Source organism: Cucurbitaria berberidis, assembly GCF_010015615.1.
Source record: "Cucurbitaria berberidis CBS 394.84 unplaced genomic scaffold K460scaffold_3, whole genome shotgun sequence".
NCBI lineage: Eukaryota > Fungi > Ascomycota > Dothideomycetes > Pleosporales > Cucurbitariaceae > Cucurbitaria > Cucurbitaria berberidis.
This window is the reverse complement of record NW_024468937.1, coordinates 607,745-632,159: the sequence shown is the minus strand read 5'-3', so window position 1 is coordinate 632,159 and position 24,415 is coordinate 607,745. Positions and strand designations below refer to the sequence as shown.

The following is a 24,415-nucleotide window of genomic DNA, read 5'->3' as shown; positions in this document are numbered from 1 at the left end:
TGCCCATCATGTCTTTGCCGGCTGCTGAAGTAGCAGCCGACTTTCGAGACGCTCTGCAAGACCTGAGGTTGAACAGCAGACCAGAGATAAGCAATCTAACTCTCATCGCCAAGGAGAACACAGAGTATGCCGAAGCCATATCGACCGAGCTCGAAAACCACATACGTTCGGTAAGTCGTTTAACATCAAGAAATCTCGCGCGTCCAAGCCGCTACCGCTCTCTTTCTCTACCCTGATGCATCCCATGTGACTAACATGATGTAGACTCGCCCTGAATGGAAGCTCCCAGCTCTCTATGTGCTTGACTCTATTGTCAAAAATGTCGGCACCCCATACACCGTATACATTGGCCGCAACCTCTATCGTACCTTTATGGATGCCTACCTCGTCATGGCCCAAGACACTCGAAAGGCCATGGAGGGCTTGTTGAGGACATGGAAAATGCCTGTGCCTGAATCCATGGACCCTCGTCCCGTGTTTCCTGCCGACGTGACCAGGGACATCGAGAACGCACTGACTAAGATACGTGCAGCCGTTCAACAACAGGTGCAACGACCGCAGCATGCGCTTCCGCCTCGCCCCCCAACGAATGTGGCTTGGAGGGACACTTCGACGCCTCCGCAGAACCTACCGCGGTATGCGGCTCCCAATGATCCGCGTGCTCGACCGGTAAGGTCCTATCCTCGAAACGATCAGCTTCACCCACTAACAGCGTGACCCCAGTCATTTCCACCTACTACCCCACAATATGGGCCTCCATTGCATACTGCTACACCACCTATGCAATATCAGCAGCCTCAACAACAGGCTCAGCCAATGTCGTCAATCGATCTAGCTGACCTGAAAAGCGAAGTCACGCAGCTCATTTCTACGACACAAACTATGTTCGCACATAATCATGCTGACCTTGCTCTTCGGACAAAGTTGCAGGCGCTTCTATCGCTCAAGCAGATTTTAGATACACAAACACTGCCTCCTCAGCAGCTAGAGGCTGTGCGACAGCAGATTCGGGCACTGGCACCTCCTCCTGCTCCATCAACACCAGTCTATCCTCCACAGCATACATTACCTACTCACTTCCAGCCAAATCTCCCATCAAACTTCCCTCCAGTGACTGCCCCACCAAACAGTGCTCCACCGAACGTGGCGCAGCTTCTTGCGGGCTTTAGACCACCAATGCAGCAAACTCCACAACCTGCCTCGACCCCAAACCCTCCGGCTTTCAACCTAGTAGATTTGCTAAAGCGTGTCTCGTCTCCTGCGCAATCGTCGTCTATACCGGCGCCTGCTCCATTTCAGCTACCTTTCCAGGGCTTCCCACCACCAAATTCTACTCCGATGCCAATTCCTCAAGCGGCTGCACCAGCACCATCTAGCACACCAACAGCTAGTCTGGCTACACTACTTGCTCAATTCAACAAGCCCGCAGGAGCACCGCCCATGTCACAGCCGATGCCGATGCAAAGCACCCCCGTTCCTCAGTTCCCACCGCAGCCAAACACTGCACCTCCCACGCTTGGTAGTGCTGAATGGCTCCTCAAAGCCCTGGGTAGCGTACCTGGTGCTACCCCTGCGATCTCGACCCCAATAGCATCTCAGCAAATGGCCCGACAGTCCTCGGCACCATTCAACGTGATGGACCAGATCGAGCTCACTACTGTATCGATGAAGAAACCTCGCCTCCACCTCATTTCCCGCCTCTATGAAGCCAAGCCTAACATCTGCGCTACCTGCGGCCGCCGATTCGAGTCAACGTCCGAAGGCAAAGAGAAGAAGGCGCGCCACATGGACTGGCACTTCAAAGTAAAAGACCCCGATGCCGCAAAACGCGGTGTCCACCGTAGCTGGTATATGCCCGAGAAAGAGTGGATTGAGTATAAGGAAGTTGACGAAACGTCGCCCAATCATACCTCTAATGACTCCAATAACTCTACCTCGTCCGGGGCGAAACCGAAGAAACAGGCCAAAGACCGATACGTGAGTGTTCCACAGGATGTGGCGCTACAGCAGGCCCCGTGCCCTATTTGTCAAGAAAAGTTTGACACGGTGTGGAGCGTCGAGGCGAATGATTTCGTGTGGATGGATGCGTTGAGTGTTGGAGGAAAGGTGTATCACGCTACTTGCTTTGAAGAGTATAGTAAAGGCGCCGGCATTGCTATGCCCGGGACACCTGACTCAGTGCTTGGGAAGCGGAGAGCTGAGGATGCAGCTAGTGTCAACGGGGAGGGGAAGAAGGTTCGAGCTTTTTGAGTGGAGTGAAGATTGCCGATATATTAGGAGGAGGAATAGAGGTGTATACAGCGGGCCTTTCTTTCGATGCATAGCGTGGCGTTCGGCGGTTCATATTAGTTCTCTTGTGGCCCATGCATTTTGTCACAAGCATTGCATATTGCTTACTCACACAACGGTGTATTCACAACTTTCAATCAATCACATTTCTCACAGTCCTATTTTCAATTTCAATCAGTTGATCCAAAGTTATCTAGACCTTCTCATCAGTGAACTGGGCCGTCAACTACCGTACTATAAGATGATCTGACCGAGTCAACAAAGTAGACTGAATACCACTCTGTTTCTCTGGCTCGGTGTATTTGAACTCTAGATTAGCTTTACCAAGAGTCTTGAGATACCCTAGGGCGAATTGTAGCCAGTGAATGTCAGCACTTTCCCCTTGGAGCGAATTGTCGCGGCCGACAACTTAGAAGTTTAACCCTCCTGTAGTGTGCAAATGCCATCGATTTGCTTCCTTTTTTCTTGTAGTCCAATGGATACTCACGCTAGCAGGTAGCCATTGTCCCTTGAGCTCTACACCTCTTGGTACAATTCTCGCTAGAGTATGTACCCATACGACGAGGGGTGAAGGCGGCCACGCAGCGACGCAACCCGCACGCCGGACTTAAGACATCCTCAAGATCTGCCAAAATGGCGGTTCAAGGACGGGAAGTAGATGGCGACTGATAGGGTGTTGAGGCGAGAGCGGAAACTATCAGACACCGTCTTGGAAGCCGCGTCTACGTTGGGCGCGTGGGAGTATGTTATCAACAAGTTGGTAATAAATGTATCTACATGCAGTAGTGAGCAATCTCCGTGGTCTTTCGGGCTGTTCGTCAAGCGTTTGCCTATCGTGCTATCGTGGTGGAGAAACACATAATACTAACTCAGTTGCTAGTCAAATACTGAGAGGCGTTCCGAGAGACCAACAAACAATCAATCAACTAAGGCTATATTAAAAACGACTGTCCTTTAGAGGTTACAAACGCTTCTCATTATGCAAAATTGATCGTAAAGCAGTGATAATAACAGTTACGTCTCTCACGTGACCTATCGGACTACGGTAAGGCCGTATACACTAACGGTCTTTGACGATGTCCGTTAAGTCACGTGAACTAAAATTGGCCGTGACGGAGAGTTCGTTTTAAAGATTCTATTGCCTAAAGTACGTGAGAATATTTTTATTCAAGTACCAGCGAGCTCTTTCCTTTTTTTTTAATGTACCCCCTAGAATCGTACAAGATAACATTATAGCACTTCCTCTTTCCGACCACACGCAGTCATCAAGGTCCATGACGTTGGACTTCTCGCCAGATAAACAATGGCCTCGCAACATTCCATGCAGCACGGTGCTACTAATCCGCACTCGGGGGTAGTTATGAACGAAAAGTCCACTCAAGCTGTGCACGATGGGAGTGGAGAGTTCAATCCAAGCAAAGCCACCGATGGTAAATTCGAGAACCAACCACTCACAACGATTATAATTTTAACGGCTACATCCCTGATGGTCATGTTCTTGATTGCTTTGGATAGAACCATCATCACCACGGTATGAAATCATGCTCATGTTCGGCGGGGAGGATAAAGCTAATCAAACCTTACCAGGCTATTCCTGGCATCACCGACGAGTTCAAATCTCTCTCTGACATTGGCTGGTATGGAAGCGGGTATCTGATGACATCCGGCGCCTTTCAGCTCATGTTTGGAAAAATCTACTCCATGTACAGCGTGAAACTGGTCCTACTCCTCAGCATTTTGCTTTTCGAGATTGGCTCTGCTATCTGCGGAGCTGCTCCGAGCTCGATAGCATTCGTTATTGGAAGAGCAGTCGCAGGAGTTGGTGCAGCTGGTATCCTCGCTGGATCTGTGAGTGCGCCACTCTTATCATATCAGGCCCTTCTCCTAACCCATCTCATCAGGTCGTGACGATTACCCGCATTGTTCCCCTTCAGAAGCAACCAGCAATGAACGGTCTCCTGGGCGCTATCTTTGGAATTGCTATCATCCTAGGACCATTGATTGGCGGTGCGCTCACTTCACATACTACGTGGCGATGGTGCTTTTACATCAACCTGCCTATTGGTGGTGTGGTTATGGTCGTTCGCGCGTTCACCATCAAGGTTCCCAATTCAAAAACCGTCAGCCTCTCGTGGAATGAGAAGTTGTGGCAACTGGATCCAATTGGTGCTTTGTGCCTCGTACCAGGTGTGATCTGCTTGGTACTAGCACTTCAGTGGGGGGGGGCCAAGCGTATGCAGTGAGTTTCCTTCCATTGTGGTGAAAATCTGGTACTGACAACATGTAGTGGACTGACGGCCGTGTGATCGCATTGTTGAGTGTGATGTCAATTCTACTTATTGCCTTCGTTGTTGTCCAGATATGCCTCCCGAAGACGGCAATGGCTCCACCTAGGTTATTCAGGCAACGTAGCATCGGTGCTGGTCTGTGGCAGATGGCTTTCGTTGGTGCTGGTATGTATGTTATCAGTAAGTATAGTTCTGTTGCTAGATGTTAAAACTTGTGACTAATCATGATTCATAGTCTATTACCTTCCGGTTTGGTTTCAAGCCATCAAAGGTGACTCTGCGGTAAAAGCCGGCATCAAGCTCCTTCCTTTGATGGTGTCAATGCTTGTCTCATCAATTTCTCTTTGGGGGTGTCGTCCAGAAGCTCGGATACTACACGCCAGTCAGGCTCATAGGATTTGTTATCATGTCCATTGGAGCTGGTCTTTTCGTTCTCCTAGAAGTCAACATCGGTCATGCAAAGTGGATCGGTTACCAGGTCGTATTCGGATTCGGCATGGGCCTTTCTATGCATAACTAAACTCACTGCCCTCGAGGCTGAAATGAGCCGAAGGCTCTGGTGGTCACTTATTCTTTTCGACACTCGAATTGGAGAGATGGCCGATTTCCAAGCAACATCATTACTTCCCATGTGGGACTGCAGAGTCCCTTTAAACGTCAATGACTCGGAACTCCGACTTGAGATGAAAGAACCTCCACGGGTACAAGGGAACTCGACTGACGCACTTTTCACTGTTGTGCGTAGTGAGCTTGGGGACTTCGTTCGCCACACTATGTTCCATCTTGGCTATTACGGCCCATCTCTGAAGCCCGCTGACGGAGATGTACTGCGCTGCGCTGGAACAGAAGGTGGGGAAACGGACCGCTTTGAAAAGGCAATCGAGGCCAAGTACCTCAACTTCTGCAACCCCGATGACCCACTTCAATTCTTGACTATTTGGACGACACGTGGACACATTGCAAAGTTTCGTCTCATGGAACACCATTCGCGGTATGCTGGCTCACCGCTACACCAGGCTGAGCCTCAACGGGAAGCCGCCCTTTCTTACGCACTTAGCATGCTCGAATGTAATACAAAACTTGTGACCTCCCCCCTTACGAAAGGATCCCTCTGGATGGTGAATTCCTACTTTCCTTTCGTTGGATATATTCAAGCGGTCCAGTATCTGAAATGGCGACCGATGAGTGCCTAAGCCACCGCGGCCTGGCAAATCATGGCCGATAACTATCATGCACAAAAGGACTTACTATCTGGAGGGTCTCGCTTCTTCGAATTGTTAGCAAAATTTGTTTTCCAGGCTTGGGAGGCCCGCGAGGCTGCTTTCAAAGAGTTGCGAACCTCATCAGAGACGCCTCAGATCGTGTTATCTATCAGACAGCGCTTGATTAGTGCTCAGCAACCGCATGATGCCATGGACATGGGATCGACAGACTCTCTCATGTCCACGACCATGGACCGTGATGTTTACAACCCCATTCCTAACATGGGCGTGCATGATGCCTATGCATTTCCAGGGTTAGAGCCATGCGCTGATTTATCTGGCCCATCTCTACAAGATTTTCCGATGGATTACGTGGACTGGTTAACCATGAATTGGGACATGGGAAATGCTTCAATCAGCGGCACAGGTTCATCTAGAGCTCCAGAGCAGCAAGCGCAGAACGATCCGAATTAACGTCGTAGAGAGTCAAACCATCTACGATGCATAACTCTTCCAAACTAGTCACATCAGTATTCGTATTTTATAGCTGATATGTATTCGCGGCTCGGAGTTGGACGTCGTTCAGGCTTTGTTTTCTTCTCTTTTCTTAGGAAGTACCCATCTCTATAAGATTACACGATCTTTCTCTACACGCAAGAACTCAAAGTACCTTCACAAAACCACGATAGATCGACTAGGTCATAGGCACTTTGTAAACCCGTTACACGCAAAAACTAGTTTCAGAGTGCACTCGTTGGGCTCTCAGATCTCTCTGACCAAAGATTCAGACACCGCGACCAGAACAGTAATGTTTTCTATCCAACTCGTTGGGCTCTTTCGCTCTACGTTAAAAAAGTCCTCACAGGTTGTTGAATACAATAGTGAATAAGGCTTGCAGCCCCTTTTGAAAGTGATCCTTAACTTGTCACATCTCGAAGTCGCCGATGCATGGAAGCATTCATAGAGAATACGCCAAAACAAAAAAAGAATATATTTTGACCTAACCAGGGGTCGAACCTGGAATCTCTTGATGCCGATTTGCGGATTTTACTCCTGAATCGTAGTCAAGCGCCTTGCCATTGGGCCATTAGGCCGGATTACTAATTGTTGAAGATCGTTGTCTTTTAATAAATATATGTACAGCGTTGCTTGCACATTGTAACGTTAGCAGTAGGCTTTTCCGCTCTTCTGGGTGTGGGATTGAGAAAGGGGAGTGTGAAAGGCAGTGTGAAGGTTCTGCGGGAAAAGTTTTACTAGTAAAGTGGGGCGGCCACTTTGATAGCGAAAGACACCAACACCGACCATCAGGCAACACCAATGCTCTTGTGCCTCAATACCACAGTATTTGCCGGCCTATTCAATACGGACAGAGATCATTTTGGCGTAGCGTACTGACTACTTCTAGGCCTCACTGTAGGTGACAAGATAGGAGAGCAAGAATTTCTAGTATTGGATCATGACTTCATGATGTTGAAGTCGACAGCCCCATGAACAGTGGTATTTGCCAGCCTCCCAGATCCAGTTCAGATCTGTCTGCCTATACCACACGGAATATCTCCAGCCTCTGTGATGCAAGCTCTCTACGTCGTCGCGTTCTTCTTCGCGTTCTTCCTTGCTTTGCCCTTCGCCCGTTGGGACTTGACCACTTCCTCCCCCTCAATCTTTTCGGCGTCTGCTTCGGTCTCCGCGGCACCCTGGCGCATAGTAGCTTCCTTGATATCCTGTCTAATGTTAAAATTCATCACTTGAACTGAACATAATATGACTTACCGTAAGCACCGCATCAAGCTTATCCGCAGGCTCTTCGGCGTCCTGGTCATCTTCTGTCTTCGCCCGTTTGGCGGGTTTGAACTCTTTCATCTTCTTCAACAACCCTGCTACGTCGCTTGGGTTGTCGGGATTGATCAAACCCGCCTTCAGAGCATGGGTGATCGCAATCCTACGTCCAGCGTCAGTATTATCAAAGATGAGAAACTTGGGCTTTCTCTCTGCCTCTTGTTGTTGCTGCTCCAACTGCTGTGCAGTCTCTGGCCTCGTCTCAGGCAGTGGCGGCATGGTCGGTTTGCGATTCTTCTTCTTGAGATGGGCGGAGCGCTTCTGGCTTCCGGGCTGCGCGGTAAGGATGGAGCTATTGCTATTCGCCTTGCCTTTCGCGATGATGGCGGCTCGCAAGGACGGATAGGACTGCTCCTGTGGCATGTCGTCTTTATCAGCACTATCGTCCTTGACTGAGGCGGTGTCGCGGTGTGCAACCGTGTCTGTAGATACACGGCTGCTGCTGCTACGGTGAAGGCTATCGAATGATAGAGTTTCATGCGTTGAATCTTGCGCGCACATCGCTCCCGTGGGATCACCGGCATCCTGAAGCTCGTGCTCATCGACTTTGATATTCTGGCGCGAAACTCTAGAGGATTCCGACCATGTCTCTCTATCGTTATATAACATAGCGACATGCGTGTCAGTAGGGGCGCGCATAACAACTCCGGTCACGGCGTCGACGCCCTCGCGTTTGTTATGTGACCACCTGCTGAACTCGGTATGCATCAAACGTAAAGCAAGATCCGGGTCGACATCAAAGTCGTCGTCTTCGGAGTTGTGATCGTGTAAGCCAGAGCTATGGACATTGTTGATGGGCCTGTTGGTAGTCAGATGGGTCCAATGTGATGACAAAGAGAAGCTTACGATGGCATCGATACATCCTTGTCAATATCGCCATCCCCAAGAAAGGTTGGAGTGACAACACTGGAAGCTTTGGGAGACCCCTCACGCAAAGTGTTGGTTGATGAAGAGAAGTCGGAGCTTGGACGTGTATTACACGTCTGCTCTTGAGCTACGCCTGGGGAAAGCACGCTAGATGTCGCAACCAACTCCTCGAGCTGGCGCTGCTTCTGGATCTCTTTCTGATGCTCATATTGTTCGTAGTATGAGATGCGGAACTCAGGCTGTGGCAACGGCCGGACAACAGGTGGCGTAGACGACAGTGGCGAAGGTCGAATGAACAGCGGCGGATCTGGCGTTATGCTATTGCGTGTACCTTTGAAGAGCGGAAGATATCCATCTATAACATTAAGCACCGCATGAACTTGACCCTCTTCGAAGCGAGGTGCATCATCGGTTGGAAGACGGAGATGCTCGCGAATCCATTTCAGAGCATCCCCTTCAGTCGCGGAATGGAAACGAGGCATTTTTCAGCTGTGTATATGTAGCAACGGAACGCGTTCTATGCTGTGGTGAGTTGAGCGAATGAACAGAGTCGAGATCGAAATTGCGTGACGAGGAGGGCGAAAATGGAGCAGAAGAGGCGCAGAGGTGGAATGAATCAAATCTGTGAAGTGAACAGTAATGAGCCAGCCGACCAAAAGGTCATTGCGTTTGACGGTCACGCTAGCGACGCCGTGCTCATTGGTTGCCTGTAGTCGAGGTGAATGAGGAAAAGAGGCGGCTTTCCGTGCAAAAAGGCATTCCCCGTCGATAGAAACGCAGCCAAGAAACTCTAAAGACCTTCACCCCATCTAGCACTTTTTTTCTGTACCATTATACCAGTCCCGATCGACTCCACTCGAGATATGGTTCCAAAGCACATTCTCCCCTCAAGGAAGCCAAGCACTGCGATGGAGACGCACAATGTACGCTCGTAGTAGAGGGATAGGGAAGAGCTAGCTAACAGCAACATGCAATCCAAACGCTAGGCTTCGCCAACCCACTGCGAAACTTCAATGAGAGCGCCAAAGACGACACCGAAGTTGTTCCTTCCAACATCCCAACGGATGCCAATGTTGGTCAATCCCATACGATAAAGGATTTGATTACTACTGCGTTAGCCGGTAGGCCAACAGGCCATAGCAGCAACCAAGATGGACTTGGTGTCAAGCGCTCGGCGTCCAATGAATTGTTGAAGATCGATGACCTCGATGATTACGCGGATGCCTGTTCAGAGTACGGTCGAGGACTGAGAGAGGGCTGGAACAGGGAATTCCTACTGCACAGGGTTGAAGAATGGCAGAAGCTGGAAAAATAGAGGTGACAGAAGTGAGCGGGTGATGAGGTAGGACTGAATGACATCTGGGTAGAAGGACTGAAAGTCAACGAGATCGATATCCAGCAACATGCGCTATCTGATAGTACGTGAAGAACTCACTGCAGCCACATATGATGAAATGGAGATGGAACTGTAGGAATGTGATGACATCCTGTATCCTGTTCGAGGTTTGTCTCTTGCCTTTCAGCAGCTTCTAGTGCAATGTAAAGTTGGTAGCACGACACTGCGGTGAGAAACATGTTAATGATAAACAAACTACCACAACACTATTATAGTTGCGAGGTGGGCACATCGTACCGTGGGTGAGATGAAGAAGATCACAAGGTGGGATGTTGTTTCTTAGTCGCGTGCATGGGCGTTGCGCTAGCGTGACATGTTCGCGAAATCTCAGGCGTGCGCAACAGACTAGCGATAAGATGGTTGAGTCTGAGAATACTTGTCATTGAAGTGCTACTCTAAAACTGACAGTCAGCACATTAATCTGCAACAACAAGAAGCCCGGTGTCCCCCAGAAATTAAAAAACCTGTCGTCGGCATGTCGCCTCGTCCTTCGTCTAGCTCGCTCCTGCGCGAGGTGTGCAAAAAGTTGAACGACCATCCCTAGTAACTTCTCTCACCCAACTAGAATCAATGTAATTACAAACATCTCCGCACTCAAAATACTTTCACGGAACTAGCGATAGCTCAACTAGGGTGTAGGCGCTTTAGAAATCCGTTTAGGAAATCCTCTCACGCCCAACTGCAACGAAGTCAACGAGAAGTCAGCGAAGAAGCTCCATTCACGACCGTCAAAAGGAATTTTCCCAATCCGATTCATTCCTTGCGCCCCCCTCATGTCGAACATAACTTCCTTCGAATCACGAAAGCGGAACTTCTTGATCAAAAAGCACTAATATATAGACAGTCACCTACATTTTCGTCAGCTCCTCACATACATGCCCAAAGCGAAACCTGCCATGAACGCGTCGCAACTTACCGCAGCGAACAAGAGCCATGACCCAAATGCCACGAGCGGATGATCATCTACAAACGTCTGGGCGATTATCCAGTAGCTCACGGCGCAGACCATGTAGACAAAGAAGCATTGGAGCTGGTGCTCGAGCTGGCGGAGGTGTGGCTGCTGAGCTTTGTCGAGTCTTCGCTTGAGCTCGCGGTTCTCAGCCATAATGGTCTCGAGGAGTTTTGTATAACAGTCACAGTCGCAAGTCTTGCAGAGAGGCGTAGAGGTCGGGGTAATGGCGGTAATGGCGGTCATGGTGGATGGTGAGTTGGTAGAAATCTTTTGTCGAGGGGCGGAAAAAAGAAGTGATGGTGGTGGGTGACTGAATTCAGTGTAGAGGGGTTGAGATTGCATTAACGGGGGTGTATGTTGCGGTTTTATAAAGCAACGGGGTTTTGCTTTGTAGACACAGTGGTATTGAAATTTGGTTGTGGCTCATTAGAGCCCACTGCGTCCGTGTTACAACTCAAGGACCGTAGCAGTGCACCCTTCACGAAAGGTTGATTACAAAAGTGCAATCTCATCTTCTGCTAGAACACAAAATCTTCGGACCCTTTTTCCAACCCATATGCGCCTCCGAACTAGAAACTCGAATCAACCAACTCCTCGTATGGACCTGGCGCACAGCAGTTTGGAACCGCCATTACTAACAATCCAGCTTATCATACTTGGATGTTACTAAGTGTACACATCACGCAAGAGAAAACCGTCTAACGATCGAGATCGAATGCATTCGAGTTACCTAATACCAAAAGGAAGAGAAGAGATGAATGTAACCCATATTTATTTGAATTTAATGGTTTATATAAAAATCCACGCTATCTTTCTATACGGGCAAAGCACAACCCGCCCCTCCCCTTCTCCCAATCTTTGAGCTGATGATATATATCTATAGGGCAACAACGACGCCTCCTCTACATGCAACAATGGAAAAAGGGGTATAATAACGCAAGGAGAAAACTCGTGTATACAGGTATGCCATTTACGACGTAATGAGGTGATGTGATGTGATGTGCAGAGTAAACCCCTTCTTCGATAATTCGCCAACCTGCGCTATGCTAAAACCAAATCGACCTAAAACAACGGGGAACAGCGAAAAGGCAAGGGAAAACGGGATGGATTGTCTCTTCTTGGGACGAGCGGGTGCTACCTCCGGCCCTGTTCATTATGTTAGTCTCTATACCCTCACTTCCGTGCTCATCACAATCATATGTGAACTTACCGAGAGTCCCGCACCGCCAACAGCAGCCCTCTGTTTCCCGAGCCAGCCCTTGGGTGCCTCGCTTCGTCTTTGCAGAATAACGGTATTGCTCTGCAAACGGCTTGTCATGTCGTACCAAGCGGAGGTGATAAGTTGGTTTTCGCGGCGTAGGTTCTCGACTTCTTGCTGGAGTTCGACCTGATATGTGTTAGTCTGTTTAACACGCAAAAGGTTTTGGAGAATGTGGGGACGCACCGAGCCCTTCTCGGCTGTTTTTTTCTTCGCTTGCTCAAGCTGCTCGCGCAGGGCGCTATTGGCAGTGATATGTTCTTGAAGATCCTGTTGATACTGTCAGCAAAGTCCGGCCATTCGAAGACCTGGAAATCAAAAGGCCGTGTGCAGGATAGGGGGGTAGGGAAGATAAATCGCAAAGATAACTATACTCCAGGCCAGCAGGCTAGGGACAAACATTACCGAACACTCATTCGAAGCCAGTAAAGAAGAATTATCAGTACTGCGTTTCATCGACTGTCGTGTTCTCTTCGGTGACAATAGCTGCGCCACTCGGCCCAATGTAGTTTGTCCCGTACCCGCAGTTGAAAAAGATATCTCAGATAGCGACTTCTTCTTCCCCGTGCGACCCTTCGCTGGCGATGATATGAGAGTCGATGTAGAAAGTGACGGATCGAGCTCATGTCTCGTCCTCATGGATGAGACTGCAGCATCGAACGCCGAAGAAGGAGGCTTGTCATGAGAAATTTGTCTGATGCTTACTTTCTTTGCCTTGTCTAGTGCTGCTTCTGCAGATAGTACCATTTCTGCGATCTCGGAACTAGTACTATCGAGCACCTTTGGTTGCGCTTCTGGGGGTGCTTTGATGACCGCATCAATCTGTTCGCGCATCTGCCGTATTGTCTCGGCCCTTCTGAGCTCGAGTAATTCCGGCGATAGACGATCTCGGTCAAGCAGAGCTGCTCGTAGGAGACTTGCTTTTTCTTCATTAGCGAGCTCGAGGTCTCGTAACTTTTGGTTTGTCTTCTGTTGCAAAGCAAGCATGCGCTCGTGTTCGGCTTGGAGTGCTTGCTCTCTCTCGGCTTCGCTGAGGTCCGATTCTGGCGACGTTAGTACTATTAGGTCGAGTACAAGACTGACGTACTCTTGTTGAGCTCATTACGAAGCTCAGCCATTTGCAGGTCCTTATCTCTCAACCTCGAGTGGAGCTCTTCCAGTTCGGCTTCGGCGATCTGGAGTTTTCCATTCTGCTCCAGGAAGGGCCTGTCGTGATAGCCATAATCAGCGATATGCGCAAAACTGCTTAGAGTTGAGACCTACTGTTCGCTTTCCTCGTCCTTCTCTGCCATCATATCGGACCTTAAACCTAGATTCTCCTGCATCTGCCTGAGCGTTTCGGTCTCTAGGGATTTCAGGCGGGCATGCAGGATGTCAACCTTCTGTTGCAATGCGATCGAATCCGCGCTCACTCGTGCATCTGTGGATGACTTAGGATCCTCAGGACTCTTGGCATTCTCATCTTGAGTAAGCTCGTCCTCTAGACTGCCTCCACGATCAACGCCGTGAGATGATTCTAGTTCTCGTATTCGGTCCTCGAGTTCCTGTTTGGCATCTTCTGCTTTGTATTGCAGCTCGCGGGTCTGCTCCAGTTGCTTCATGAGCAGTAGATTCTCGTGCTCGATCCTGGTCCGCTTGCCCTTTTCTTCAAAGATGGCCTGTTCGCAGTTGACGAGTGTCTGGCTATTCTCCTTGTAAACCTTCTCGAGAGCTTCACACCGTTCTTCCACACCCTCTAATTGTACCACTCGTTCTCGTGCATTTTGATAGTCCTCGCGCAGCATCTCTAGCTGTTTAGTCTCCTTTGTCAAAGACTCGATTTTCTTCTTGAGGTTCTCATTCGCTTTGGCCCTTTGGTTCAAGTCGTCGCGCTCCGCCTTGACCAGCTGCAGCTGGTCACGTAAGTCTTGCTTTGTCCCTTCCTCACCCTGGTATCTTTCGAGGCGTCGCTTCTGGCTATCCAGTATATCCCTGGCGTTGGCAAGATCCGTCTCAAGCTGGTCAATGTACTGTCGGTCGCGTGCCAGGTCGTTTCGCAATTGCTCGAGATTGTCCGACTGTGCTCGCTGCGCTTGCGCTCCTCGATCGTCCAGATAGGCTCTTGCGTCACCTAGCTCTTCTTCCAGTTGCGATATCCGGTCGCGAGATATCTTGAGGTCTTCCTTTAGCTTCCCGACCTGTGTCCTTAGCGCGGCCCGGTCCTTGTTTGCCTCGAACAATTGTGCTTCTTGCTCTAGTTCATTGTCTCTCCCCACCGTCGAGGCTGCCCCGGAAACTGCGCGTGTTGGTGTTCTATACCCTGATAGATTGGGCTCTGGAGTCAGTTCTGAGTCCATGCCTAGATCCTGCATTCTTCCGTCCAAGGACTGCATATCCTGTATAGCTTCTGCAATAGTTTCGGCCGTCTTGGTGCCCAGCTGAGACATGACCTGCAGCATCTTTTGATTACTCTTTGGCGAGAAGCAGGATGCAAGGAGAACGGCCATGGTGAGCTTCGCCACGAGCATAGTGGAGCCATCTCGCGCGCCCGTCTTTAGGTCAGGTATCATGCGCTTGGTCAGGACAGGTAGCTGCTCGCACTCCTCTCGTATGTATGTTGACACGGTTCGCTCGATGTGCTTTAGGTTCTGCCATCGCGGTATCCAATTGTCAGATTGGCGGCGGTGGTTCTCTTCGAAGTTGGGGAGGGATTCGTTGAAGTACTCGGCATCGATGTCGGAGAGGATCTGCCAGAGTAGCTGGCCGTCTTCGAGCTGTGTCCATGCCGTTATTCTGCCGGGTAGGTCGAAGGTGTTGACCTAGAGGAAGCGCTGTTAGCTGGTGCCTGAAGGCATCTGGTGCCGTTTGTAACACGTACCCAGTCAAGGAGAGCTTTCAGCAGCTCGGGCTTGAAGTCGTCCATGTTGTAGGCGCGGGGGGCTCGCTACCTGCGAACGCGTTGGCCAAATTGAGTGTGTATTCCAAAGCCGAGTAGACTGTCATGCATCATGAGGAAGCAAACTGTCGTGCGGGGGAGGATTAGTTATGCCCTGGAACGGTATTTGGTGTTCGGGGGTTTACAACGCGTACATTTTCGGTTGGTGGTCGGTACGTATGCTAAGCGGAGGTCAAGCGCGCCTCCGCGGCGATATTGGACTGTAGAGTTATGTTAACCGCAGACACAGAAGAGCGGTGGATGCCATGTGAGAGGGCCTAGAACGAAGGTTTGGACAGCATGACGCGCATGAAGCCGCCGCCGCGCCTGAAACGAGATGCGTCCCCAGTGCACGTCCGCCAACTCAGCCATCGCGGGGAAGGAGCCGCTTCCGCTGCAGGGACTCACAGGCTATTATTTGCCCGACTGTTGTCTACGAGGCAATCGTCACTTTCTTAGGCAAACTGACCATTGAAGCAGGAAGCAGGTTCGGAGCAAACACGCCCTGAAGCGCTTCACGCTATTCTTTGAGATGTGCATGAGTCTATCAAGTGCTTGATTCAATTTACGGCGACTTCATAGCAGTACCTATCCCGCATTTTCCGGTATTCCATGTTTGCACCTATAACTCCAGCCTGAGGAAGTTCCCATATCTATACGTAATTCATGTCCATGTTGCCAAGGCCAAAGCCAAAGTATGTCCAACCCAGTCCTTCGTTCAGCGACAGCCTGTCTACTCGGCATCGTTTTGCGTAGTGACAACTCCATCCTCCTCAATCTCACACTTGTATGAATCGCTCATCGTCGACACGAATTCGAGGGCAGAAGCCGGGGCTTGCGCAGCGAATCCCTTGATGATATTGTACTCGTGGGTAACTAAACGGCCTCCGTTAGTGTCCGGTCTCTCGTAACATTTGTGCGTAGCGTAGCGTAGTATAGCACAGTTCACTGAATACATGAGTACTTACTGACGCCCTGGGCCTTGCGAATGGCCTCCTTGGCCTCCTCAACAATGTGATCCGGCGTCTCGTTCGGCCAACTGATTATGACGGAACGATGGGGAGCAACCGCCATGGCGAAGGCAGCAAAGAGCGCGATGAAGAAGGAGAGGAGTGCGAAGCGCATATTTAGGAGCGTGGCGACCTGGCGTCGTTATGAAGATAGATGGGCGTGCGGCGAGCGTAGCTGGGATGTCGCGGAAATGCGTAGGGAGCAGGCAACGAGCTGTCTTATCGTGCTAGCGTAGTACTATAGTTCTCTGCGTATTCGGGTGTTTGCGCAAATCAGAGAGTGTAGAATGTAGGTGCCTAAGAGGAAGGAGGAAGGTGGTGGTGTGGTGGTGTTGTAATAGGGCAGTCCGGAAGCGGAAGGCGCGTCATCGGACCCTGTTTCAATGACGCTTGGCACCTCCAGTCGGATGGACCAGGAGAACGCGCGATTTAGTACTTGAATGAGAAGAGAAGAGGAATTTTCAGAGCTCACCAGACTCTCAATCAATTGGCACATCACATAATCAAAGGCGAAGCAAGTGGATTTTGAAGATTTCATGCCTTCTGTGGAGGTCTTTCTAGCTAGCTACCTTCTCAAGGCATATCATCCGCCATCGTCAAGGAAGTGGGCGCCGTGAAATGGTAAAGGGAGACTGCCGCCCCTTGCTACTACGCAATGCGTGTCATGTTGAGTGCTCTTTTGTGCATCATGCGTGCCGTAAAGTAAGACAGGGATAGAAAGCAAGGGTGAAGGATAGAATACAAAAAAGCAACTAAATGAAAGAAGGCGACATGACGGTGCATGTCCGTTGTAGATCCGTGCCCGCAGCGCCTCCATATGCCGAAGTAATGCCTAGGCTCCGATGATGCTCGTACCGTACTATACAAGACGATCTGCCAATGAAGGTTCTGAAGGGACATGCAACAGCCCGACCGTCCAAAGGCAAGATCGGAAGATAGGAAAGAGATGGATCCTCGATCAAGACAGGACCCAACACCAGCTCCAGAATGACAACTGGTAAGGATATCGCGTATGATGAGGTGTTGAAGTACTGTAGGCGATGCCGTAGCCCGTCAAATCATAACGTCGTCGAAGGTCATCAGGCTATCTTAGAAGAAATTGCCCATGCCGTTGGGCTGAGAGACATATTGCTGATAGCCCTGGTTGTGTACAGAGTTGTGCAGCTGATTCGGCAGTGGCGGGTTGCTCAAGCGGTGCGGCTGAGGTGAAGCGATGTTGGAGCCATAGTTGGCGGTAGCGGTGTACATGGGAGACTGAAAAGAGGACGAAGGGTGATAGGTCGAAGAAATGGGAGTCTGGCCAGCGAACACAGGCGCCGACTCAGAAGACTGAGAGGTGTGCGGAGAGCCATGGCCAGAGTTAGTGCGACCGGTGTATGCCGCGAGACGACCCTCGCGCTCTTGAACCTTGCTCATGATGCGACGACCGTATGGGGTCTGGCGGATGGACGGCAAGATGGGCCGCATGCTCTCAATCAGATGCAGGCACAACTCCGGCGGTGCAAACTCAAGAGCAGTCTGAATAACGTAGTTGCCATAGGAGTCGCGCATGAGCTTTTCAAGCTCCTCAACATCAAGAAGCTCTTCGATCATCATAGCCTTGGACGACATGTCAGCGCAGCGAATGCACTTCTCGATAACGTTGGAACTGAACTTTTGTTTGGAAAGTTCAGTGATCTTGCCCCGGAAGCCTAGGCACATTGGTCCCGTAAAGGAGGGATCATTCAGATCGAGTATGTACTGAACGACATAATTGCCAAATGGATCCTGCACGAGATTGAAGCTATGAGCTGTGATCTTGCGAATCAGATCGACTTTCTGGAATCCCGAGGCGTGGTCGATGCATCGCTGAAGTACGCAGCAGCCATGGCGATGGGTGCCGACAGTAACGCAATGCTCGCCCACAGCATCGAAGATGAACTGGGCTTCCGGAGACTTGAGATGGTTGAGGCACTTCTGAATGACGTGGTTGCCGTTCAAGTCTTGTATGAGGTCAACGACCTGACCAGACAAAGCCTGAATGATGATCTGAGTCTGCGATAATGTTAGTCTTAGTCTATGAGAGGCGCCTTTAGTGGGATAACGAACCTGGTCATCCGTAGAGATGAATTCAATCATCTTCTGCAGAGCGCGCGTACCGTGCTGGTTCAGTGCAATCGAGACCATGGCTGGGGCAGCATTGCGAACAAGCGCATTGCGCTGTTCATCGTTGCAGTACTCCAACAGCTTCTGGCAGAGGTAGTTGCCAAAAGGATCGGTCATCAACTCAACAACGTGGGATGCGGTCTCGTCAAAGATGATCTGGATATGCTCAGGGCTGCGCTCCTCAAGCTTCTTCTGCAGGAAACGGCAGCCATGTTGGTCTTTGCAAAGGCTGTAGATCTCATGGCGCGGCATGGTCTTCAAGTCGTAGTTCATGAAGCGGTTGGCGTCATTCTGCAGGCGGCGGCTCTGGATGACACGCGCCTGGCTGTCTTGAACGCGACCACCTGGCCCATATGTGGCGTAAGGATTGTAGTACGACACATTACCATACATGCCGTTGGGAGCATAGGCAGGAGGACCGCCGACTTGAGGGCCTGGCCCCATGGAAAGACCGTTCATGGCACCATTGAGCATCGACATGCCGTATCCGCCGTAGTATTGCCCGTTCGAAGCCGCTGAAGTACTTGAGTACTGCGACATGGTTGGAGAACCGACTGTTCCAGCGACGCCATTCATAGGAGCGGCGGAAGTGATGGCGGGGCCAAAGGGAGCAGCACTCGCGTGCAGGCCGGATTGCGCAGGGCGATACTCCTGATCCTTGAACCCACTTGAAAGCTCACGGCTGTGGCGATTAGATAGAGCATTGGGTGGGATGCGTCCCAGACTAGCATTGTGGTGGTGGAAGTGCTGCTCGGCGTGAGAGTTGAAGCCAAGTCCGTTCGTGTTCACTCCGGTACCGGTCTTTAGAGTTGGAACCTCGCTCGCAGAGTAAGACTGGGTCAGCTTGGGCATGCCGTTCGGGCTGGCGAAGCTGGAGCGCTTGGGTTCAGCGTTCATGGGACTGAAGTTGAACTCGACTGAGCGGCGATTGTTGGCCTGGTTCTTGGTGGGGGTGGTCTCAACGTTGTTGCCGTTGCCGCCGTTCGCCTGACCGCTCTCGTACTCATCAACCTGGGACGCTTTACGAAACGTGTTAGCGGGGAGTGACTGCTGTGCTTGGCGATGACGATATCCGTGCCATCCACTGGATTGAGCTCCATTGGGTTGGGGTTCCAGGCCAGGGGATTGGGAATGGGCCAAATCAAGCGCAGCGGAAGAGGCAGAGAGTTTCGTACCATTACCAGCGCCATCACGGCGGACCAAGATGGGGAACTCGTCCTTCGTGTTGCTCATTTGGAGATAGGCCTTGTGGTCCGGAGAAGCAGCTGGATTATGCTCCTTGTCGTCCTCGCCGAAGAGGTACCCGGCCGTGTCGATATGACCGAGAACTGAGGCCAAATCTGGAAGATCTCCACGACCACGGAGATCAAGGTTGGTGACGGGCATAGATAGGCGGTTGTTCCTGCGTTGGTTAGTTTGAAGCCTTGATGTTGCGAGTTTGTGGGTGGGTGGGGGTGGTTGAAAAGTTGGCAGTAAGATCAGTAGGTAAAGGTGGGGTTGCAACTTACTTGCGAGTGACTGGACTCAGAGGGGTAAAGTCATCGTTGTCGAAGTCGTCGTGTTCCTCATCCGAGTTGCGGCGCGTACCTGGCATAGACTGCGAGGGAAGATTACCGTTGCCATTGCCATTGCCATTGCCGTTGCCGTTGCCACCATAGAAAGCACCTGGAGGAGAGGTGACCTGGGAGTTGGCGCGGCTACCGCGAGGCGTGGTGGTCATGCCAGGGTTGATGCTAGACATGCTGAAGCGGTTTGGACGCGAAAAGGCAGTAGGAAAGCCGTTTCCTTCGTTGTACTCGGGAGGGGTGGTAGGCTGGCTATGCGCAGGCTTGCCGTATCGCACTTCGGTAGAGAGGCGCTGGATTTCCTCTTCGCCACGGCGAGACTGTAAGTCAATGAGCTCCATCTCAGCCTCGAAGCGACGTCGCTGTTCTTTCAGATATTCGTACTCAAGCTTCTTTTTCTCAAGCTAGCAAACGGTCAGCAGGTCACGCGGACCTTGAGCGTGTTTTGTTGTGAGGCAACAACGTCACTGCGGAGATGAGAAAGGAAGGCTGGCTAGAGATGAAAAAAAGATGGGGATATAGCTAAGAGAAACGTCAATCTCAAGGTGAGACAGAGATGTACAAACAAGAGAAGTAATAGCAATGCTGGGGTTGCGGGGTAGATGTGCTGTTGTCAGTGTGTATCAAAGACAGGAGATTGCGTCCTCACTTAACTGCGCGTCGCCGTCGCAGAAGGACTCTTGGCAATCGCAATCTTACTTGAGGGAGGATAGGAAAGAGCCAGACGGGTAAAATACAAGATAAAAGACGAGGTGAAGCAGAGTTTCTTACCACTTGAAGCTTATGGTACGTCTGTTGGGATTGGTCGTTAGCTTTGACTCTGTTTCACCTCGTATTGTATGGTACCCGAACAACAGGAGTTGAACAATCAGAGCGCACAACAGCGAGGCGATTGAGTTCTTGCCATGGTATTATAGCAGATATGGAGAGACACAGAGAGGGAGAGAAAGAGGAATCACGAGGGTGTCTCTCGCGCGTCGGGTTCCGCCTCCGATCCCTAATTATACGAAAAGTGTCGACATACCGCAGTGGTGAATTCGGTCGGCTCAGCCGCCTGTCTACGCTGTTGCCCAATTGGCGATAGAGGTGTACTCAGAGTGGGTATGTTGTTGGTTGTAAAGCGACGGTGCAGCTGTCCACGCCCGTCGTGGGGAGCGCCGATGGGTCCCACGCCGCGGTGGTTAAGGGGAGCAAATGCGGAATCTTCGCGGGGAGACCTGAGGCCGCTGCCTCCTCCCATGCCTGTAGGATAGGCCATGTTGTACTAGAATACTAGAAATACACTGTGCGCGCGGAAATCAGCGTCAATATCCCACGAATTCGTGTGTGGGGTTTCAAGGTGCGGGCGGTGAGATGTCGAGACGGGAGAGGGTGCTGCGGGCGACGCCATGCTTCACTCGAGGCCTTTGCACGCGTTGGTCGGGGAGGAAGTGCCTACCAAATAACGTACACCGGGCAGAGGCCCTCGCTGCCCTTCGTGTTGCGGATCTCGAGGCGGAACGGTAGCTGGTAGGGTACGTAGGTTGGTTGGTGAGGGATGGATAGAGGCAGGTCGCCGTAGCGAACACCGCAATACCCCTGGGTGATCTAAGCGCACCAGACGATCGCGGGAAGGCGACAGAGTCTGAAAGTATCGGTTCGAGGGTTCTAGCGAGCTGGGTGGAGGCGCAAAACTACGAATACAGGTGTGGAGGGACAGTTGCGAATGTGGACCCTTGATTGCCAGAAGTTGAACTAAGGGCGAGCGAGGTATGCAGCAGCCACACGCTACCCGTCCCTCCTCGTCCTCCCCCCCTGTGCGGTGCTATGCTATCCCCAATGGCTGTTCTACAGTCTCCCCGAGTCTGATTCCATGACACTGTACTCGTACTCGACCCTCTTTGCCCATGCAACCAGCCACCTCATCTCTCTGCGTGTGTCCATGCTACGCCCGGCTAGTGGCCTCTGACCAGCGGCTACTAGTCGCTCGCAGCAACCCACGTCTTCGCTCAGTTCCCAGCCCTTGGAGCGCCTCGGCCCAACTGTCACCATTCAATCTAGACGCGACCCACCTGCTGCTGCTCCATGATGTGCGCGGTAACCGTGGTGCTGAAGGCCGTGTCGACAGGCAAATGTCCAGAAGCATCGGACCCCTGAAGGGGACTCACGTCATTCGGCAGCGTGTCCATCTTCCCATCACACATTTCAACCAGTTGCAGTCAGTGGTTTCGACGTAGGATATATAGGACATCGCTCGGGAGGGGCAGCTCCACGGCCGAGGACGAGCAGCGGGGCAGTCATTGTCCGTCCCAAATACCGACGCCTGCCGCCGTCTGGGAGTATGAACATGTCGCGTAGGAGAGCATTCGTTTAGCTCCGACAACATGACATGCTGCGCCATGGTGCTGGTGGAGCGTCATGGCAATCATGGCCAGACCATGGATGGGTGTTTACTAAGTAATTACTTAGTAATTTAGTAATTACTATTTAGTAAAGCCTAATTAGGTATAACGTATTACACAGGCAAGTCGGTCGCCCGGTTAAGTTAGTTATAATACCAAGACCCTACTAAAATTAGTAATTTTCTACTATTAAATGCAATGCTTTAATACAATAACGTGCAATTTTTTTAAAAAAAAAACTAAATATAGCTTGCAATTTAAGCTTTAAAATGCAATGCAAATTTTTTTTAATAAAAAACTGCGTAAATCTATAGCATTTTTTAAATAATACTTAATAATTAATTAAAAGAAAAGCTTCTATAATATAATACTAAGCTTAATAAAATAAAGCTTTTTTTAATAAAAAAAAAATAATTATTTAGTATATATTTTACTTTAAAAACTGAGGATTTCCGCCCTAACTAGCTACTGTAAATAATATAGCTAATACTTTGCTAGCTAAATATAAGCAACTATTTATTAATAAAAATTAGGCTAGTATATTTATTAAATAATATTTATAGCTTAGTACTAGAACTTTTTAAAAGTATAACTATTAAAAAGCTTTATATAAAAATCCTAAGCTTGTATAAAGCTAGTTTTAACTTATAAAAAATATAAAAGCTAAGTATAGTATTTAAAATAAAAATATATACAACTTTAATAAAATAGGCTTTATAATAAGCTAAATATTATATAAAACTATTATTTTAAGTGCTAACTATTAAAAATAGCCAAAAATAGTGCAGCAGGGTAATTAAAAATAAGTAACAGTAATTTAAAGCATTAATATAATAAAGTAAACTATTTTATTTTTTATTATTTTTGCAGGCAAGAACTACTTTTTAGCCTAATATAAAAAAAATAGCCTGCTTTATAATTAGGTTATTGCAGTTTCTAAAAATAGCTAAATAATAAATAAATTTATTTTTAAATAATTAAAGCACTTTAATAAGTATACTAAAAAGAAAATTATTAATACTTATTATTTATTTATTATTAATAGTTATAAAAGCTACGTATTAGTTTAATTTTAATAGTACTATAAAAAATAAAAAATTATTACTTTTTATATGCTTTTGTATTCGTTGCACCTATTATAGCTATTTAATATAAATTATTTTACACTTTTAAAAAAAGTATATAAGTGCTAAGCTAAAAAACTAATACGTAATAGTATTAATTATATTACTAAAATTAAGTTTTTATTATGCTTTAAACTAGCTTTTAATACTACTATTATAAAAAGCAATATTTTAAGTAGTTTTAAAAGCGCTAGTTTAGTTTTTTTTAACTTTAAAGCTATAATATTAAAGCTTAATATTTAGTTATATACTTTACTACTACTTACTATTAAAAACAGTCCCTAAAAGTTAAAAATACTAAGTAATACTTTAAAATTTAAGTTTTAATTAATACTAGTTAAGACAAGAATTTAAAAGCACTTAAATAGTTTTTTTATTTTAATAATTAAAATTTCTAAAAAAATTTTAAAAAGTGCAGCTATAATTGCGCACAAATTTATATTAGCGCAAAAAAAAATTGCTAAGCTTTAAGCAGCTAATAAAGCCGCTATACAATAAAAATTATATAAAAAAAAATAAGTATAAAAAAAAAAAACTTTTATAGTAAAAAATAGTTTTTAATTAATAATTTTAAAAAAATTTAAGGCGCGTAGTAATAGAAAAAAAGTAAAAAAATAAGTATATACTAAGGCAGGTAAGCCCTTTTAAAAGCGCTATAAATACTATAATAAAGCTAGGTATAATGCGCAAATATGCAAGCAAAAAATAAAAGTAATTTTTAAATAAATTAGCTTATTATAATTTACTGCTATAGTTTTTTATAGTACTATACTATTATGCATAGTACTAATTTTAGTAAGGTTTTAGCATTATAACTAACTTAATTAGGCGACTAACTTGCCTGTGTAATATATTAGTACCTAGTAATTACTATTTAGTAATTACTAAATAGTAATTACTAAAAAAAAAATTTAGTAATTACTAAATAGTAATTACTAATTAATACTATTTAGTAATTTAAAAAAAAAAACTTTTTAATAAAATATTAAAATATATAAATTTTACTATATTAATATTATATTAAAATTCTAAATATAGTACTTAAATTATAGTTTTATACTAATATAAATATATAATAAGTAGTTAAAATAAGTAAATAGCTAGCTTTTATTAAAATTTTACTAAAATTATAACTATATATAATTATATACACTATTAAAAATAATAATTAATATTTATAATAAATTA

At 48.1% G+C, this 24,415-nt stretch overlaps 9 protein-coding genes and 1 non-coding gene across 10 annotated transcripts; 4 read left to right on the top strand and 6 right to left on the bottom strand.

The window, feature by feature from the left end:
- Positions 1-8: 8 nt before the first annotated feature.
- On the top strand, positions 9-2,250 carry K460DRAFT_286737 (uncharacterized protein; the record flags this gene model as incomplete). The annotated part of the gene is made up of 3 exons (XM_040928919.1): positions 9-170; positions 265-669; positions 724-2,250. 3 exons carry the CDS (start codon positions 9-11, stop codon positions 2,248-2,250), a joined length of 2,094 nt encoding a protein of 697 aa, XP_040787253.1.
- Positions 2,251-3,649: 1,399 nt separating this feature from the next.
- On the top strand, positions 3,650-5,097 carry K460DRAFT_376352 (MFS general substrate transporter; the record flags this gene model as incomplete). Its single annotated transcript, XM_040934872.1, has 6 exons — positions 3,650-3,820; positions 3,877-4,137; positions 4,191-4,490; positions 4,577-4,757; positions 4,813-4,904; positions 4,939-5,097. The coding sequence occupies 6 exons, from the start codon at positions 3,650-3,652 to the stop codon at positions 5,095-5,097; spliced, it is 1,164 nt and encodes a 387-aa protein (XP_040787252.1).
- A 22-nt stretch (positions 5,098-5,119) lies between these two features.
- K460DRAFT_376331 (uncharacterized protein) lies at positions 5,120-6,253 on the top strand (the record flags this gene model as incomplete). The annotated part of the gene is made up of 2 exons (XM_040934869.1): positions 5,120-5,734; positions 5,819-6,253. The coding sequence occupies 2 exons, from the start codon at positions 5,120-5,122 to the stop codon at positions 6,251-6,253; spliced, it is 1,050 nt and encodes a 349-aa protein (XP_040787251.1).
- A 522-nt stretch (positions 6,254-6,775) lies between these two features.
- Positions 6,776-6,873, bottom strand: K460DRAFT_t35. The gene has a single exon. It is a non-coding gene; the product is annotated as a tRNA-Arg (tRNA).
- A 486-nt stretch (positions 6,874-7,359) lies between these two features.
- On the bottom strand, positions 7,360-8,964 carry K460DRAFT_354575 (uncharacterized protein; the record flags this gene model as incomplete). Its single annotated transcript, XM_040931795.1, has 3 exons — positions 7,360-7,500; positions 7,550-8,414; positions 8,462-8,964. 3 exons carry the CDS (start codon positions 8,962-8,964, stop codon positions 7,360-7,362), a joined length of 1,509 nt encoding a protein of 502 aa, XP_040787250.1.
- A 53-nt stretch (positions 8,965-9,017) lies between these two features.
- K460DRAFT_416070 (uncharacterized protein) lies at positions 9,018-10,119 on the top strand. Its single transcript, XM_040937771.1, has 2 exons — positions 9,018-9,184; positions 9,469-10,119. Exons 1-2 carry the CDS (start codon positions 9,067-9,069, stop codon positions 9,795-9,797), a joined length of 447 nt encoding a protein of 148 aa, XP_040787249.1. The 5' UTR covers positions 9,018-9,066; the 3' UTR covers positions 9,798-10,119.
- A 197-nt stretch (positions 10,120-10,316) lies between these two features.
- On the bottom strand, positions 10,317-11,325 carry K460DRAFT_365635 (uncharacterized protein). The gene has a single exon (XM_040933215.1). The coding sequence runs from the start codon at positions 11,071-11,073 to the stop codon at positions 10,738-10,740; it is 336 nt and encodes a 111-aa protein (XP_040787248.1). The 5' UTR covers positions 11,074-11,325; the 3' UTR covers positions 10,317-10,737.
- Positions 11,326-12,312: 987 nt separating this feature from the next.
- K460DRAFT_96579 (uncharacterized protein) lies at positions 12,313-13,153 on the bottom strand. The gene has a single exon (XM_040938842.1). The coding sequence runs from the start codon at positions 13,073-13,075 to the stop codon at positions 12,404-12,406; it is 672 nt and encodes a 223-aa protein (XP_040787247.1). The 5' UTR covers positions 13,076-13,153; the 3' UTR covers positions 12,313-12,403.
- A 2,388-nt stretch (positions 13,154-15,541) lies between these two features.
- K460DRAFT_416067 (uncharacterized protein) lies at positions 15,542-16,348 on the bottom strand. The gene is made up of 2 exons (XM_040937770.1): positions 15,971-16,348; positions 15,542-15,878 (listed from the first exon to the last, which is right to left on the bottom strand). The coding sequence occupies exons 1-2, from the start codon at positions 16,125-16,127 to the stop codon at positions 15,736-15,738; spliced, it is 300 nt and encodes a 99-aa protein (XP_040787246.1). The 5' UTR covers positions 16,128-16,348; the 3' UTR covers positions 15,542-15,735.
- Positions 16,349-17,006: 658 nt separating this feature from the next.
- K460DRAFT_96498 (ARM repeat-containing protein) lies at positions 17,007-20,142 on the bottom strand. Its single transcript, XM_040938841.1, has 3 exons — positions 19,666-20,142; positions 18,101-19,559; positions 17,007-18,046 (listed from the first exon to the last, which is right to left on the bottom strand). The coding sequence occupies exons 1-3, from the start codon at positions 20,061-20,063 to the stop codon at positions 17,102-17,104; spliced, it is 2,802 nt and encodes a 933-aa protein (XP_040787245.1). The 5' UTR covers positions 20,064-20,142; the 3' UTR covers positions 17,007-17,101.
- Between the last annotated feature and the right edge of the window lie 4,273 nt (positions 20,143-24,415).

Excerpts from the sequence above, each read along its gene's own strand:
- K460DRAFT_416067 (XM_040937770.1), bottom strand. The coding sequence starts at position 16,127 with ATGCGCTTCGCACTCCTCTCCTTCTTCATCGCGCTCTTTGCTGCCTTC. Across the intron at positions 15,879-15,970 it reads TCGCAAGGCCCAGGGCGTCA|TTACCCACGAGTACAATATC; the intron begins GTAAGTACTCAT and ends GAGGCCGTTTAG.
- K460DRAFT_416070 (XM_040937771.1), top strand. The coding sequence starts at position 9,067 with ATGGAGCAGAAGAGGCGCAGAGGTGGAATGAATCAAATCTGTGAAGTG. Across the intron at positions 9,185-9,468 it reads TAGCGACGCCGTGCTCATTG|GCTTCGCCAACCCACTGCGA; the intron begins GTTGCCTGTAGT and ends TCCAAACGCTAG.
- K460DRAFT_365635 (XM_040933215.1), bottom strand. The coding sequence starts at position 11,073 with ATGACCGCCATTACCGCCATTACCCCGACCTCTACGCCTCTCTGCAAG.
- K460DRAFT_96579 (XM_040938842.1), bottom strand. The coding sequence starts at position 13,075 with ATGCTTGCTTTGCAACAGAAGACAAACCAAAAGTTACGAGACCTCGAG.
- K460DRAFT_96498 (XM_040938841.1), bottom strand. The coding sequence starts at position 20,063 with ATGGAGCTCATTGACTTACAGTCTCGCCGTGGCGAAGAGGAAATCCAG. Across the intron at positions 19,560-19,665 it reads CTGAGTCCAGTCACTCGCAA|GAACAACCGCCTATCTATGC; the intron begins GTAAGTTGCAAC and ends TAACCAACGCAG. Across the intron at positions 18,047-18,100 it reads TCATCTCTACGGATGACCAG|ACTCAGATCATCATTCAGGC; the intron begins GTTCGTTATCCC and ends ACATTATCGCAG.